The following is an 18,210-nucleotide window of genomic DNA, read 5'->3' on the forward strand; positions in this document are numbered from 1 at the left end:
CCATGCCTCCAGTTCTAGTCTTTTATGGTGGTTAATTGGAGATAAGAGTCTCACAGACTTTCCTGCCTGGACTGTCTTCAAATTGCAGTCCTTGAAGCTCAGCCTCCTAAGTAGCTAGGATAATAGACATTAGCCACCAGTGTTTGGCTTCAATTGTTCACTTTTCTAAATATTTATTTATTTATTTTTATCTTTAGTTGTACAAAGGAGTTGCCATTTAACAAAGAAGTTTATGAATATATTGCATCTTAATGACACCCTTTCCAACATTCTCACCTACCTCTTCCTTACTCTACACTGTTGGCTTTTTTTTTTCTTTCTGGTTGGTTGTGGGACTTGAACTCAGGGCCCGAGAGCTGTCCCTGAGCTATTTTTGCTAAAGGTTAGCACTCTACCACTTTGAGCCACAGTGCCACTTCCAATCTGTTCACTTTTATCTGATTAATTTTATGTTTCATGAATCTTACCTCAATAGTTTTTAAAAGCACTTTTGGCACTCCATGTGTAAGAACAGAGCTTTTCAGCTCCACATGAGTGGCTGTCAGCAGAGTTTCTCCAGTTCCTAGGTCCTATCACATCCCTTCCTGTCTTCTCCAGCTAAGTCACTAGCCGAAGGTTCATGAAAGGAGGGAAAAACCACAACAAAAAAGGGCAATATTCAATGTGGGGTCATATAGCAGAGGTCTCTGGCAGAAAAAACAAAAACCCGTGACTCAGTAACTTGCTAATAACCCTTTCATCAGTGAAAAGAAAAGCAATTCCTATACTTTCTCTGATGCCCCAATCCATAGTTGGACAACTCCTCCAATCACCACTTGTTTCTTCCACTGAGAAGTAAAATGAGCCTGTTTTCCTCTGCTAGTCTGGATGGTGGTCTTTTCTTCAAAGGGTTAAAGGTAAACCAGTCACAGTCACTCTACAATTTGGCCCAATGGGGAAGCCTTTCAAAGGCCTCCCGGGGGTTCAAACAGTTTGGTGCTCCAAATCCAAGAATGTGTCCGGTCAGCACAGCACCCAAAATCTAACGTGCTCAATAAATGGAGGAGCAGACAAACAAATGAAGTAGTGCCACTTTAACTTTGCTGATCTCAGAAGTGGGCTTCACTTGAAGTTAACTCAGCCTAAGAAAATGTACATTGCCAGATGCTGGTGGCTCACACCTGGAATCCTAACAAATCTAAAGATCATAGTTTGAAGCCAGCCTGGACAGGAAAGTCTATGAGACTTTATTTCCAATTAACCACCAAAAAGCTGAAGTGGAGCTGGGGCTCAAGTGGTAGAGTGCCAGTCTTGAGCAAAAAATGATAAGGGACAGAGCCCAGGACTTGATTCCAACTCCAGTAACCCGCCCCTCCCCCACAATCACAAGAAAAAGAAAATACACATTTACAATCCTGATCAATCACCAACATCTTCTGCCATATGAAAGGATTGACTTGGGGATATCTGTGCCTCTCTTTTGTGTACTTAGAAGATAATTCTCATCCCAGACAAACTTTCTAGGACAGAGGCCTTATGCAAAGTGAAGGAAGCTAAACCCTGATGCTCAGTTTGTCCACCTACACAGAGCCCTTTGTACCCTACAGAGATTCACCTTCATTTTCTGCCCACTGAACCCTCCACTAGAGGAGAATGTGTGGTCAATGAAATGCTTGGGGATGGAAAGCGAAAGACTTAAAATACTTCAGCCAGTTGGGCAAGCTTAAAAAAATCCAAAGCCCAAGCTGGATGCCAGTGGCTCATGCCTGCAATCCTAGCTACTCCAGAGGCTAAGACATGAGGATCGTGGTTTGAAGCCAGCACAGGCAGAAAAGTCTCTGTGAGACTCTTATCTCCAATAAACCACTCGGAAACAGGAAGTAGTGTGGTGGCTCAAAGTGGTAGGCCCATGAGCCTTGAGCAAAAGAGCTCAGGGACAGCACCCAGGCTCTGAGTTCAAGGCCCAGGACCAGCACCAAAATGATAGATGGATAGATAGAATGAGAGAACATATTTCTGTGCAGTGAGAGACCCCCCCCCCAATGATAGATAAGCAACATTATGAATGCACTCAATATCACCAAATGATTCACTTTTAAACCATCATGTTAGGGCTGGGAATGTGACTTAGAAGTAGAGTGCTTGCCTAGCATGCATGAAGCCTGGGTTCGATTCCTCAGCACCACATAAAAAGAAAAATCCAGAAGTGGCAATGTGGCTCAAGTGGTAATGTGCTTGCCTTAAACAAAGGAAGTTCCGGGACAGTGCTCGGGTCCTGAGTTCAAGCCCCAGGACTTCCCAAAAATAAATAAAATCATCATGTTAGGTGAATATTTTGCCTCAATATTTTAAAAAGTCTCTGAGTATTAGGTTTTCACCCTACCCCTACCTAAATGACCTTTGGGCCTAGGTCTCTCTTCCAGGGGGCCTGCTGACCCCTGTGTATGCCTGACTCCTTTAGTGGATCAGGCCAAGATTATAGCTTGGGTTGTTAGAACTTTCCAAAACAGCCAGATAAAGCTCTGCACAGAAAAGAGATAGCTCAAGTCTATAGCACTCTATCAGCTTTTGGCTCCCATTATTAAGCCTGCTGCATGCCTATAAATTGAGAAATCATGACAAGACCTGGATATATGGGCTCTGCCTGGACAGGCTAGGAGTGTTGCATTCACAAATCTCTGAATCCTGCAACATGGACTAGCATTCAAGTTAGCTAAGGAGGTATTTGAAGTCTGGCTAGGACTTAGGGTAAGTTCATAGCCCAGAGTTCAATCCTCAGTACCACCAGAATTTTTTTTGAGGATTAAAAATGTAGATCCTTAACAGAAAGAAGGGCAAAAGGTTCTTATTTCCAGTTTTTATGTGTGCCATTCCTGGGGACTAAACTCAGGACCAGGGTGTTGTCCCTGAGTATTTTTTGCTGGGGACCTAGAACTGAAGGAAGGAAAATAGGAAAGGCAGCCCTTCTGTCTGCTAGCCTGGAGCCAATTCTGCAGGGTTTCATCACATTGAGCAAAAGCCAAAATTTCCTATCACCCTTTGCTCTTCCCACAGGTTCAACAGTAGTACTCTCCACCCATTCCTCCTTTCATCAGAATCTTTAGTTCAAGTCATTTCTTCTTCTATCATCAGCTGCTTAGTTAACTTTTGGTTAATATACAAATAAGCCCCTGGTTGAGAGCTAGTAATCATATTGCTGGTAGATGGGGTTTGAATTTAGACCAAAGGCTAAGTGAGCAGATGGTACAGTCTTAAGATATGTTTCTATGGCAGACAATAAAGCCTCTGAGAAGGTTCACAGCTACTATGTCTAGGTGCTCCATCACTCAGGCAATCTGAAGAAGTGCATTAAGAGGTGAGGCCAAGTCTAAAAAGATTTCCCACTGGGAATCTTATCTACCTGCAGACAAACTGTGTTGCCCACTCTTGAGAAAATAAGTACATAAAGGATTGTGGCCCTTGTCACAGGCCTTGACAGCAGATACTTTACCAACAAAGAGAAGTGAAGGAGGAGGAGCCAGGACAGTAGAGAAGGGGATGCTGGGACATAGAGGAAAGGTCACAATTACTACGGGAAGAGCTGTGAGGAATAAAGCTTTAGGAAGTTCCACTTTGATCCCAGACAGGGAGAAATTGTTAAAAAAAAAAAAAAAAAAGCAAAATGATGTCACTTCTTCCTCACTGACATCTCATCTCATTCGAGTATGGCACAAGTGAACATATTTTGCCCCCAAATGGATCCAGGAGGAGGGTGCTGCCCAAAAGAAGATCAACCTCAAAGACTGAGAAGTGAACTAGGTCCCTATGACCTATGAGGCCTTGAAGGGGCTGTAATATGGACACTCATAGTCAGAGGCTGTTAAAAATACTGAATGGGGAGGATTCTTGAAACCCTGAAGGAAGCATGAGAAGAGAGAAGACATCTTTCATGACATCTGTCTGTGTAGGACAGAGGAAACAAAATCAGCATCTAAAGCTAGCCCCTAGGACAGCAACTGCCAGTCCAACCCATGCTTACCTTTGAGAAAGCGCTTCATGGTGTCACTGCTAGCCAGCTTCATGGCTGTCTGACCTGAGTAGGTAGCCAGTGTGGGATCAGCTCCATAGGACAGCAGGAGCCAGATGGTCTCCAGGTTGTCATTGACCACAGCATCATGAACTGGTCTGTGGAGGTTACAGAGGGTGATTACAATGGGACTCCAGTGGGGCCTGCTCACCTGGACTACATACTACCGCATGAGGAAAAAGAATGAAAGGATCCTATGGCAATCTTAGAATCCTGTGGGCTATGACTTAGGACAGGACAGCCATTTGTGACCCACAACCGCCTATCCTATCTGCCCACCTCCTTCTTTCTCTGCCCCCCTTTCTCCTCTTTCCTATTCATTAGTCTGTCTTATCATCTTCGGCATCATGGGACAATCTCTATGGCACAGTGTGGTTTCACTGGTAGTTCTGGAGTCCAACACTCCATGATAGAGCTGAAGTTAAAGCAGATGCAGGGAGGAAAAAGTAGAGGATCCAGGTCACTGCCAAATGGCACGGATGGGCAGAGTGATTCCACATCCTCCACATGTTAGGGACCAAGCAAAGCCTGTAGCTTTTGGTCTGGGTTCCTTTACTTGGAATTCATGTCTATTTTATACTCTGGAAGTAGAACCGAGAATATGTACAATACCTCTAAGACACAGCAGGTATATTTTTTAAAGTGCAAAGAGTTCAAATTAGAAAAATCAAATCCAACCCAGAAGCACTGTCTAAGGATTGGGAGTTGCCTAGATAATATGACCATGTATATTTGTCTAGCTCACAGTATAAACGCTATGCTAAGAGCTGCTATTTTGAGTCTTTAAACTCCCGTTTCCTGCATGGAGAACAGGAATGTGTCTCTTTTTTTTTCTTCATGTATTTCTCCCTATGTTAACCCCATTCTACTAAAATAAATCTTTGCTAAAACTTTCCAAAAAAGAAAACTCAAATCTGAAAAGGAAGGCCGAGTGGATTCCCTAGTAAGAGCTGCAGGGGATGTCAGGGGCTGTGAAGCACCTCAGCTTTCTGCTAGAGCCAAGACAGACTGGCCATCAAGCAACTCATTGGCTACTACTGGAAACAAGTTGGCTCTTCAGTCCACAGAAGACTTTCCAGAGGTTCCCTGGCAAGGCCTCTGTGCAACTTGCCACTTGCCATGCTGCTAAGGTCTAGGCTGTGACAAGATCTAACCAGAGAGGGATTAATCTGGGAGTATGGGAAGGGGTCTTGAGGAGGAGAACCCTTCTTGCCTTGTGCCATCCTGTGCACTACAGTTCACATTAGCCCCATGCTCCAGCAGGATGTTCAGGATGTCAGTCCAGCCCCGGGAACAAGCCTCATGCAGGGCCGTGTAGCCTGCATTATCGCGATGATTCACATCTTCACTGTCCTTCTGGAGACAATAGAGAACCACATCCTGTGGGGACACAGACACCTCCATGAGCAAAGAAAGGTCGAAAATTCTTGGAGGCATTCCAGTTTATACCCAAAGCTCCGCAAATGTCTTGAGGAGTCTCACACTCTGCCTTTCATATGGAGGATTGGAAGGTACGCCTCAAAAAGTTTCATGGTTTCTATGCAGTATTTCCAAGCCTTTACTTGTTTTCCCCCTTTTTAAACACCAAAGGGGTACCGAGTGTGGGTCTGTCTACAAAATCTCGTAAAGCAGTGTCTTTTAGCTCTGAAGCTCTGGTGGCTGTTGCCATATGCATTGGATGGGGGCATAGCTTAAAAGTGGAAGAGCACTTGCCTAGTAAGTGAGTGGGCCCCAGGTCAATTTCCAGTATCACACACACACACACACACACACACACACACACATACACACACATTTTTTGTCAACAGTCCTGAACCTCCATTACCAGGACCCCAGCTCTGGGCCATGCTCATGTAATGGGGAGAGATTTCTTATGATCCCAAGCACGTATGTGGATGGTGCTTATTGAGGTGAGATCCTCAGAGAGTCTCCCCTGCCCACTCAGACCTCACATACCCAAACCTCATCTTTCTGAGCGTTGTGAGCCAGTCCCAGAGTAGGGAACCGAGACACGGGGTGGCAAGTGTGCCTATTGATGGTAATCCAAGAACAAAGAGCAAAGGATTGTTTTAAGTACCATTCCTAGATGTTGGACTCAGCAGGAACAGTGTTCATGCCAACCAAGTCAGTTCCAGCCTTTCCCTTATGTCAAATTGTTCCAAGTGCAATCCAGTTCTCATTCATTCACACTTTCATGCTTACCTTCCTTGGGCTAAACAGGTATGACCAGAGGGGAACTTATACAATGTAAGCACCCTAGCTAGTATGGGACAAGGATGTGAATAAGCTGTAGTTGGGAGCTAGTTTGAAAACAAGTTATGGGACTGGGAAGGTTGCTTAGTGGTAGAGTGCTTGCCTAGCTTTCATGAAGTCCTGGGTTCGATTCCTCAGCACCACATAAACAAAAGAAGCCAGAAGTGGCACTGTGGTTCAAGTGGTAGAGCACTAGCTTTGAGCAAAAGAAGCTCAGGGACAGTGCCCAGGCCCCGAGTTCAAGCCCAAGGACTGGCAAAAAAAATCTTCTGAAAACAAGTTACTTGCTAAGTCACTGGAATCAGTTATCTCTGGTATGGGGCACTCAGCTCTTCCTTCTGGCTAGCCTAGAGCAACTATGTGCCTGTTGCAGGCACTGCTACCTATGTATAGAAACTGGCCTGCTGCCTTTACCTGAGACAGACTGGGAAAAACACAAGGCCTTTATCCTCACCAACCCAGATGTCCACCTCTTGCCCAAAGCCCCAGTCTATTCCTACTGGCCCAACAGACTCTAGCAAGGTCTTCTTCGCTCCTCTCATGGCTGCCTAGTTCATATTTTTGTCTCTGGTAAAACAAAAGTATCCTAGAGGACAGGAATTTGTCATCATCGTCCCTTCAGTCTTCTTTGGCTTCCACGTAGGCACCAAATTATGTGTTCAAGAAGAATGCACTGGAGAGTGAAACAGGCTTTGTTGGGGGCAAGTATCAATGGGAAGGAGAACAGTGAATAGAGAGGGTGAACAAGGGTGAATATAAATATATGAAATTAGAATAATGAAACCTGTTGAGATTGTTTTAAATAATGGGGGAAGGGAAGTAGGGAGAGTAATAGAGGAAGTGAGGTTGATGGTGTACATTGTATGCATATTTGGAAAGGTCATAATGAATCTCCTATACAATTAATGTATGCTAATAAAAGTCTCAAAAGAAAGCAGGGGGGGACAGACTAGAGGGAAGTATGGAGGAGGGAGAGAGGGGGAAGAAATGTAAGAGGGGGAGAGAAGGAAGGAGGGAGCAAGCGAAGAAAAGGAAGAGAAAGAAGGAAGGGGAGAGAGAAAAAATGAAGAGAGAGGAGAAAGAGAGAGAGCGAGTAAGCAAATGAACTGTTTGATAGGGAGATGCTGTCAGCTCTCCTGTACTGACCAGATAGCTTGGCTAGGAGTGGCAGGCAGGCTTGAAACATTTCACTTTATAGGTATGGAAGGTCTTGAAAGGGCAACCTAGTAGGTAACTCAGCAATTCCATGCTAGGAGGAAATCAGCAGGGTGGAGGACAAAGATACATAGTCAAGGGAGTTCATATCAACAAAAAGGGAGAAACAGAATTGTGTGCCAATATAACCTAATCATGCTAGATGATTAAATCCTCTGGCATTTGACAATCAAAAGACTTTGGTTTGCAGGCAGATACATATTCATAGTCTTGGCTATATCATTGGTTTTCTCACCTATAAAATAAGGGTAAAATAAAATCTATCTCTACAAGTTTACTAAAATTAAAGCTCTTTTTTTTTGCCAGTCCTGGGGCTTGAACTCAGGGCCTGGTTTCTTTTTGTTCAAGGCTAGCACTCTACCACTTGAGCCACAGCGCCACTTCTGGCTTTTTCTATATATGTGGTGCTGAGGAATTGAACCCAGGGCTTCATGTAAACCACTAGGCCATATTCCCAGCCCAAAGAGCAAAGCTTTTAACATGGCAAAAGAGGTGTCAGCTCACAGCTACCTTTTCTGCTTTCTTTTCCATGTGTAGGGAAGACAGTTCACGGTGGTGTTAGCTCTGTTTTGACCCTTGAACGGGCTCTTGGGCCCTCTACCTGAAGCCCAGGAAGCTGTTGGAGATGAAACAGGAGCAATAATCACCCCTTGCTTTTCTGTGTCAGAAAGCCACCACACAGGGAAATTCAAGACTGTGAAAAATCCCCCAAATCCACTTCCTAGTCTAGGAATGTAGTAGATGATATTGTGTTACCATTTCAATTACATTCATCTCAAGCTGACATTCAAATGAGCTTGCATTCCCACACACTGAAATCAGACAAGGAGCAAGGCAGCCTCCCAGGCGATGTGGACAATGGAGACAGGCCAGCCTGACACAAGCCACAGAAGGGTCAGTGCAGAGATCCATTCAGGCCAATGGCAGCCAATGCAGCGGAACACTCTGGGACCTCACTTACCTTATATCCCAGACGTGCTGCCCGCTGCAGTAGGGTCTCACCAGCATTTTTGTTCACTATGAGCCGCCGTGCTTCTGGGGGGATCTGTCGGGCTGTAGGTGATTCTGAGGCTTCCTCTGGGCCGGCACTTCGAGACTTAGAGGATTCTGTGGGCTTTGCTGGGGTGGGGGATTTGACAGATCGTGTTTTCTGCTGGGTCCAACGACCTTTTCCCTGGAAAGCATAAGATACAATCCCTGATCAGGCTAGGCAACATGTCTCATCCATCATAGGCATGTCACTTGCCTGCCTAGGCCATCTCACTTTGCTAACTGTACCCCAGATGGTCCAGACCACTGTCAGCTTTGGGGCTAGAGGCTGGGCCAGTCACTAGCTGTGGGAGATATTTCCAGGAGCAGCACTACTTCCTGTACTTTTCTGCCCTGTTGTGAGGGAAGGAGAAGAGGTACAAAAAGTGTCAGATAGAAACCAGGAAATGATGAAGGGACTAGAAATAGGGAGTGGAGAAGATAGCAAGCTTCTCTCAAGAATACTGCATGTCTTCTCTACTTGCCTGAATCCTACTCATTGAGGTTTGAATAAGCCTCCATGAGCTTGGTACCTCTATCGAGGACAAAGAGAAACTGAGACAAGAGACTAGAGTCACAGTTCCTAATACTTGCACTCTTGTTGCAACCCATCCCCATATCCAACCTCCTAGGATTTTTTTCTACTTTTCCCCACACCACATCTTCAGATCATGCTCAGGTCCACATCAGGTAGTGGAACAAGTCAGCTTGGAAAGCAGACAGGGCTAGGTGTGAAGCTTGCCTCTGCTATTAACTAGCAAGACCGGGGGCATAGCCTCACTTTGTCCTCAGCAGTCTTTTGAGGTACTAAGGCTGCAGAACTACCACATGGTAGGAAAGTTCCGTCCTCATGAGTGACTCCTAGGTACCTCTCTTTCTGCCATTTTTGGAGACTGGTCCTATGGCTTGAACTGGGCCCGGATGCTGTCCCTGAGCTTCTTTTTCTAAAGGCTAGTGTTCTACCACTTGAGCCACATTTCCACTCCTGGCTTTTAGGGTAGCTTAGTGGAGATAAGTGTCTCATAGACTTTCTTACCCAGGCAGGCTTTGAACTACAATCCTCAGAACTCAGCCCCTTGAATAGCTAGGATTACAAGTGTGTGCCACTGGCACCTGGTTTTTGCCCCAACTTTTATCTAAAAGATTCTCATGCCTTTCTTATTGTAGCATACTGGAACTGTGGGGCAGGCAACTTATCTCTTTTATTCAGGTAACTGAATGAGAAGGAACTGTACTGGAGGAGCTATACTCAAGAAATCAGACAGGAGCCTCCTCTGCATCTGGGCAGTTAGGATGACCGAATTCTAAGCTTGGAGCTCATATCATACTTGGACGAGACTCGGGATGTTTGAGCGGGGTCAAACTATTTTGCATGTGGGAAAGACATAAGTCACTGGATGCTAGAACACACGTTGTGGTATCCACTCTCCAAGATGGCCCTGAGGATCTCAACTCCTGTTATTCATGCTTTTGTCTGGCCTATCCTATACTGGACAGCATATCCAACAGGAAACACCACATGGTGTATGACTTCCAAGGTCAGGTTCTCAAAGACACGGTTGGCTTCTGCTTTATTCTCTTCTTCACTCACTGTGAGGAAAGCTGGCTGCCCATAGCAAGAACACTAAAGCAGCCATTTGGGGGGAGTGACAGGGCAAGGGGAGAAGACTTCCTGGTCAATCACCAGCTCTGACTTGCCAGCCATGTGAATGAACTATGCTGGAAGCAGACCTTCCAGTACCAGTTGAGCCTTCAAATGGATGTAGCTGACACCTGGATAGTAAACTCATGCACTGCTCTTGAATTCCTGAGCTTCAGAGAAGGTGTGAGGCAACATATGCTTACTGTTATGTTAGGCACGAAGTTTTGGTGATTTGTTACACTGCAGTAGAACATGCGCACGTGCACATACACACACGCATGTGCATGCACACACACACATATATTTACCACAATCCTTCAGAGCACTAAGATCTCACTTAAACTCCATGTCTTCTAAATAATTCGACACCACTCAGGTGACTACTACCCTATTTCTGCACAACCAGTGCAGATATTCTGAATCATATAACTAGCATCTGATACCTCACTTTGTTTCCTTACATTGTTTCATAGCTAATTCTTGACTCCTCTGCTGGGCTTTTTGTTTCATTTGTTTATTTATTTTTGGCAATACTTGGATTTGAACTCTGCTTATTGGGCAGGGACTCTACCACATGAGCCATGACTCCTTTTTGTTTTAGTTATGTTTTGGGTATGGACTGGCATTTTTTGCCCAGGCTGACCTCAGACTCCTACCTATGCCTCCTGCATAGCTGGAATAACACATGGCTATACTCTGATTATTGGTTGAGATACAGAGTCTTACTAACTTTTTGTTCATTTCAAATCACAATCCTCCCTTCTCCATCTCCTGAGTAGCTGGGATAATAAGCATGAGATACCACAGTTAGCTGATTTTAATTTTCTTTGAGGCTGGGTCTTCCCTATGTTGTCATGGCTGGCCTACCAACTCCTTGGCTCAAGGGCTTCTGCTGCCTTAGCATCCACACCCAGCTCCCCTGCTAGTTCTTAAACTCCTGGGAAGCACAGTTCATACTGTCAGCTTCTCTTTTGTTTCTTACAACACTGGACATTGGGCTTGGCGGCACACTACCACAACAAATATGTAATGCTTTGATTCAAGCCAGATATGTGCAGAACGCTGGGTAGCCAGAAAAGTTACCTAGAAAGAGAGTCAGGAAAGGAGCAATCCCAGAAAAAAGATGAGGACACAGGGCATTTGTTTCCTCTGGGAAATCCCAAGTTCACAAGAAACCACAATAAGTCTGCATTACAAAAGGAAAGAGGTACTATCCCTAAGAGAAAGGCATCAGCTATGAGAGTACAATGCTGCTTTAGGTGTTGGTACCAGGGTTTGAATTCAGGGTCTTGCACTAGTTTGGCTTGCTTGCTCAGCTGGAGTTCTACTGCTTGAGCCATATCTCCAGCTCAGCTTTTTGCTGGTTATTTTGGAGATGAAGGCTCTTAGACTTTACTGCCCTGGCTGGCTTCAAACTGCCATACTCTGGATCGCTCTCTTGAGTAGCTAGGATTACAGGTGTGAGCCATTGGCAGTCAGCTATAATGGAATGGAATGGAGAATGGAATATACAATAGCAGGACTAAAGGATGCTGGGTAAAGGACCCAAGCTTTTGATAAGCCAAGCCAGAAACCAAAGAGCAACTCTCCTTCCTAGGGCTTGAGTGACCAGAGAACAGGGAGGAAGGTGACTAGAGTGAGAGAGAAACAAGAACAAGTAGGTGATACCCTCCCCTGGCTCTGAGCCCCTGTGGGAAGAAGCCTTTAACCAAAGCCTTGATTTAGCATTGCAGAAGTATCCACCTCTCCCCCTTTCCAGACCTGCTTCTCACTACAAAGCTCTGTGCCATGGGGGCAGGCAGAGCAGGTGATAGTGACTAGGAGAGAAAGAAAGGCAGGAGGGAAAAAGGAGGCCTTGAGGAAGGGCAAAACCCTCCCCAGGAGAAACATTTCAGAGGACATGCTGCCAGGCAGGGCAGCCAGACAGAAGCATCAGAGGCACTGTTGAATGTCAGGCGGCTAGTCACCTTTGTGTGCAATGGGGCCATCTAAGAGTCCGAAGAAGAAGTGGAGGGGCCAAGAATCTAGGACTTCCACCTTTTGCCAGAGCTGCTCAGAAATGTAATGTTTTCTGTCCCTCCTGGATACAGACAGAAACCACCTATTCAAAGCCCACAACGCACATGGACTGATTGGAGCACTGGAGGTAAACAGATTTACTTCAAGTCCCAACTCTGACCATCACAACCACTGAGGGACTTCATATAAGTCCCTTAACCATCCTGAGCCTTGGTTTCTTTACAGTAAAATAAGGATAATATATATGCCAACCTCTAAGACCCATTGTATGAATGAAGAATGCCAACTTGAACAGTGCACTAAGCATAGAGCTGGGTTCCCAGCTTTTCTACTAGGCCAGTCCTTCTCCCACCCTGTGGGTCAGAGGGAATGAATACCAGGCCATGCTAGACTATGCTGGGTTTCTCTACTCCGGTTCCTTGCCTGCGCCTAAAGCATGAGGATATACATCAACCACTGGAGAACACTTTACAGTTATGAAAGACTGTCACAGACATTTCCTCTTTTGTTCACCCAAGCACCCTTGTGAGACTGAAAGGGCACAGAATATGAGCTCCAGTTTCAAAGATGAGCAAATAGACTTGAGTACCTTGTCTGAGCTGAACAAGGCGCCAGGCGGAACCAAGGGGAAAGAAGAGGGAGACAAGCACCCATCCTTTGTCAGAAACATTCAAGAATCCTTGTTGGGAGCTGGAGAGTAGGAAGAATCACAACCATTCAAACCAGCCCAATATGGTCTCTGTCTCTGTCTGTCTCTCTGTCTCTGTCTGTGTCTATCTCTCTCCTGTCAATGACAAATTGGTACGATTGAACCTTTACTTCTTTCAAATGTAAAGCTCATCCAGAGTGAGTACTGTCACTTTCTCTACTAATGCCATAAACATCAGACCCAAATGAGATGGTAGTATGAAGAAGGGTCATAGGAATTAGCCTGGCTGGTTGGTGGTGAATATTCACTGAATCACTCCTAGACATCTACTGGATACAAAGGACCTAGGAGTAGGAGAGGAAACTATTACTTGGGCCCAAGTAGAATTCCATCAACTCTACCCTCAAGCAACCTTTTTGTCTGGACATCAAAATCTGGTTTCAAGCCAGGCGCTGGTGGCTCATACCTGTAATCCCAGCTACTGAGGAGGCTGAGATCTGAGGATCACAGTTCAAAGCCAGCCTGGACAGGAAAAGCCGAGACACTTTTATCTCCAATTAATCACCAGAAAACCAGAAGTAGCAGTGCTGTGGGTCACTGTAGCTCAAGTGGTAGAGCAGCAGCATTGAGCTGAAGAGCTCAGAGAAAATGTTCAGGCCCACAGTTCAAGCCCCACGCTGACCAAAAGAACAAAAAGCACAAAACAAAACAAAAAAACACCTGGTTTCTACAAGTTATTTTTTAACCTTGTTTGACTCAGAAAGCTCCATGTAAGTTAAGCCCAGATAAAGGCTTCTTGATATGTTTGTTTTGTTTTGTTTGGTGCCAGTCCTGGGACTTGAACTCAGGGCTTAGGGGCACTGTCCCTAAGCATCTTTTGCTTAAGGCTACTGTGCTATCGCTTGAGCCACAGTGCCACTTTTGACTTTTTTTGAGTAGTTTATTGGAGATGAGAGTCTCCTGACCGGATTTTCCTGCTCAGCCTGGCTTTGGATGGAGATCCTCTGATCTCAGCTTCCTGAGTCGCTAGAGGCCAGGCGTGAGCCACAGGTGCCCAGCTTGATTGGCTGTTAACAAGCTATTCAGACTAACATCCTGCCACATACTTTAACTCTTCCGTAACTCAAAGGAGACCCAAGGACTGTAGAGAAAATGCCAGTATGGGCCAACCCCTATACAGTTAGATATAACTTTAGTTCCCACTCTTCCAATCTAGTCACTAACTGTTCTAGAACTAGTTTAAAATACTTTAATACATCTGTGTTAATTTGATCCTCCTATCCAATCCCTCCCTCTTTCCTCTCTAAGAAGCTTCCTGATGAAGGGATTTGGTGGAAAACAAACCCTCTCAGGCTCATGCTCTCCCCCTGGATAGCTCCCCTTTGGTAGCCACACACCTTGATCTCTTCTGAGACGTTTGCCATGTGCTTGGTCTTGCACTTTCGTTTTCCTGATGGCTTCTCTGAATTTTCAAGGCAGGCTGGCTCCTCTAGGTTATTTGGTAGGAAACCATTTGGTGAATCCGAGATCCCCTGGGCTTTGCTGGGCAACAGAAGGTTCCTGTTCCTGAGGCAGTGCTCTGAACTTGGGGAGGGAGTCTTCTGTTTACGAGCCTTTAAATCTAAGCAAGAAACAAGAATGACTGTCAAAGAAATAGAACACTGAAAAGCAGCACCAGCCTCTATGATGAACCATAGGACACTGGGGATTCAAATCCCTGGGCAAAGTTGTGTGACTATCAGCTATCAGTATATAGTGCAGTGGTGATTAATCCACTAAATGCTTCTTGAGTTGACATGGTACTTCAACATCCAAGTCCCTCCTCTACAAGGAGACAGCTCCCAGCCCTGCCAGCAGGGGGCAGGCTACCTGGCTGTTCCCCAAACGAGGGTAATTTATAAATGATTTCCCCATAACCCAGGGAAAAAAAATCCAAATTGCTTTTAATCATTTTCTCTAATCCTTTCATCTTTTTTCCCTCAAATGCAAATAAATTTAGTGGCTCTGCCGAAGTTAATTATCTAGTACACTGGAGCGGGAAGAATATGGTAGAAGGCTTGCCCCACCTGACTGCCCTGTTTGTCACTGTGTAAGGACATAAAGATCAAAGCAACAGAATCTCCCTAAGACCAGATGACACCATGGACCTACTTAGCTGGTAGGCAATGGAACACATCAGCAACAGCTCTAATTCTAGCCACAGTTCTGAACAGCAGACCTAGCACATGACAAAAGATCAGTGTGTCTGTATAGTGAATTAACTGTCTTCCCAGTTTCTCCATTTGTGAAATGAAGGCATTGAGATCCAAGCGTTAGCTCCCCCTAAAACTGACAAAATTGACATGGATTTTATGAGAACCATTATGGACGGATCCAGATGTGGGAGTCATGATTCTAGTATGAAGCATTGGCTGTCACTTATGCACAGCTCTTCAGAGGCCAGCTGTTACACCACTACTTTCTTCCAAGTAGATCTAGCCCACTGGTGGGTCTGCAGAACCTGTCTGAAAATTGCTATGCTAGATCGTTTGGAATGATACTTTCAGATCACTAGTCTGGAACACTCTAATCCAGAGCTTTTGATACAACATGTTTGAGCTGATGCAAAAGAGGAAGGAACAGAATTGTTAGGAAGACCTCAGGAAGCATGAGGAGCCATATGGCAGTGTTTAGTACACAGGAAAAGGAATAACCCCTACTTGATCTACCCAGGGCAGGGCAGGCTCTGGAATTTATTCAGTTGCAGAGAAATAAGGGCTTTATGGTAGCACACAATGGAGCAGGGATTAGATGCAACATGTGTGTGAGTGCAGCAGGCTACTCTGAAATGAGAATGTTCCAAGCCAATGTTAGTGGCTCACCCCTGTGATTCTAGCTCCTCAGGAGGTTGAGATTTGAGGATCATGGTTCAAGCCAGCCTGGGCAGGAAACTCTGTTAGACTCTTTTGTTGTTGTTGTTGCTGGTCCTGGGACTTGAACTCAGGGCCTGGGCATTTTCCCTGAGCCTCTCTGTGTTCAAGGCTAGCACTCTACCACATGAGACACAACCACATCTGCCCTTTTCTGTTTATGTGGTACTGTTTATGTGGAATCAAACCCGGGGCTTCATGCGTGCTAGTCAAGCACTCTACCACTAAGGCACATACCCAGCCCTATGAGACTCTTATCTCCAACTATACCAGCAAAAAAGTCAGAAGTGACGTTGTGACTCAAGTGGTAGAGAACTACCCTTGAGTAGAAAAAGCTCAGTGATATAGCACCCAGGCCCTAAGTTCAAGCCCCAGGACATGTGCCCTCTCAAAAAAGAATGCTCTGTTCAGTGAGCTGTGGTTACTGTGTGCCCTTTTATAGGTAAATAAGGGAGACCAGTTAATTTCAGTATGAAAGGAAAGGACTAGGCTCAGACAGGAGTAGAGAGTAACCTGCCTAATTTGGCCACTGTCTGCTTCTCTGACATTGTCCTGAAAGACAGGTAGTAGGTCTGGAACTTTCTGAGGAGAAATATGCCTATTAGACTATTCTCACATGAAGAAGCTATCATCGAATTTGGAGGAAGGTGATCAGGTCTTGTGCAAAGCCAGCCACTGCAATGCAAAAACCCCACAGTGGGAGAATAACTTACTTTTCAACAATTGGAGCTGTATCCAAATTAAGCAGGGTACCTGATCACAAGTGTTTTCCCCATTACTGGAGGTGCTCAAGCAAAAGCTAGCTAGTCCCTGTTACAAATCCTGTGGAGAACCCTCTCTACCTCTGCATTGGGTGGCAAATGGGATGTAGCAACTGCAAAGGTCTTTCTGATTCCAAGAGCCAATTGCTCCATACGAAGTGTCCAAGCTAGGAAACTGGCCTTCATTAGAAAAAAAATCAGATGACACAAAAGATCCTCTTCATCCTAACACAAGTGGCTGGGGCCAATGGTTTGACAACTCATTCATGACCAATCCATTATGGCTCTAGTAAAAGAAAGGGAAAATTGCCCCACTCACACAGTTGATGAAAATGAGCTCAATTACTCTCTTGAGCATAGTGATTGGTGTCACAGATATCTCCACTTAAATAGAGCCGGAAATGAGAATAAGCCTTCTTTGCATTATAGCAAACCTAGAATCTACTACCCATTCAATATGAGGTTATTCCATTTTAGCTAATACAGGGACTGCGGATATTTACCAGTAGCTCAGTATGAATACATTATAGAAAACAATCAATTGTTGCTTCAAAGGGAGAGGTCAGAGAATGAAAGGAACAGACAGTGTTCTGACAGAATCCAGAGATATGCTTTTGACTCAATTTGAAATCCACTAAAGGGTCTGAACCATATTTAGTGAAGTGATCTGTGATTAGCTTCATGTGACCATTTATGCCTCCATGATCACATTTGATGTGCTTAAAGAATTCTGGCTTTCTCTTTGGGCTGCCTGTTTCCCCAGCTCAGGTCTAACAAATAAGATGCCACCTTGTGTTATGAAGCTTCACTTCAGGACCAGGCATGGTGACTCATACCTCTAATCCCAGTTACTAGGGAGGCAGAGGTATAACAGTGACTGAGGTCCAAGGGAGCCCCTGGGCAAAAAGCAACACTATTCAAAAAATAACTAAGAAAAAAAGGAACAAGGGTATGGCCCAAGTGACAAAGCATTTGCTTTCTACTGCTGAATAATCTTTGTGGATTTAACTGAGAAAGCAAACATGCCCAGTTATTTGTCGGTGGTGGTGATCATGAGGCTTGAACTTACGGCCTGGACACTTAGCTCTTTTGCTCAAGGCTAGTGCTCTACCATTTTGAGCCAGAGTGCCATTTCCAGTTTTCTGGTGGTTAATTGGAGATAAGAGTCTCACGGACTTTCCTGCCCCAGCTGGCTTTGAACCACGATCCTCAGATCTCAGCCTTCTGGTTAGTTAGGATTACAGGTGTGAGCTACCCAGCATCCAGCTCCCACTTCTATTTGAAGGGTTTAAAATTAGTTTAATGGACTCATTGTACTTCTTTTCAGTTTAGGAATGGAGGCATCCTTGGAAAGGCAGTCAATGCCCTCTTTGTTCATGAATCTAAGATTCTAGGAGAGAGGACTTGTCATCTCCCAAAACATGACTCCCTCAAGCCAATCAGAGAATTCCCTGGTATGGTGCTGGCTTGGCGCCGGCCAAAGAAGTCATCGTGATTTGGCCCACAGTTCCCAATGTCAATAAGCCAAGAAGAGAAGCAGTGTCTGCAAGCCAAAGGGCAGGAGGAATGTGATTGTTCATGCTTATAATTCCAGCTACTTGGGAAGCAGAGGCTGGAGGATTATCATTTGAAGCCAGCCCTGACAATAGCACGAGAACATATATGGGGGGAAAACAACCTAAAGGCAA

The 18,210-nt window shown here is 45.1% G+C and overlaps 1 protein-coding gene across 5 annotated transcripts in view; it reads right to left on the bottom strand.

Annotated features, from left to right (window-relative positions):
- Bcorl1 (BCL6 corepressor like 1) overlaps positions 1-18,210 on the bottom strand; it is a 74,544-nt gene that overhangs the window by 12,874 nt on the left and 43,460 nt on the right. For all 5 annotated transcript variants that reach the window (XM_048336845.1, XM_048336843.1, XM_048336842.1 and 2 more), the window contains 4 exons: positions 14,250-14,473; positions 8,475-8,687; positions 5,259-5,425; positions 3,998-4,143 (listed from right to left, as the gene is read on the bottom strand). In XM_048336845.1, the coding sequence (XP_048192802.1) occupies positions 3,998-4,143; positions 5,259-5,425; positions 8,475-8,687; positions 14,250-14,473 (750 nt within the window). The remainder of the gene's footprint in view (positions 1-3,997; positions 4,144-5,258; positions 5,426-8,474; positions 8,688-14,249; positions 14,474-18,210) is intronic.

The sequence above is a fragment of the Perognathus longimembris genome, chromosome 28 (genome assembly GCF_023159225.1).
Source record: "Perognathus longimembris pacificus isolate PPM17 chromosome 28, ASM2315922v1, whole genome shotgun sequence".
Lineage (NCBI taxonomy): Eukaryota > Metazoa > Chordata > Mammalia > Rodentia > Heteromyidae > Perognathus > Perognathus longimembris.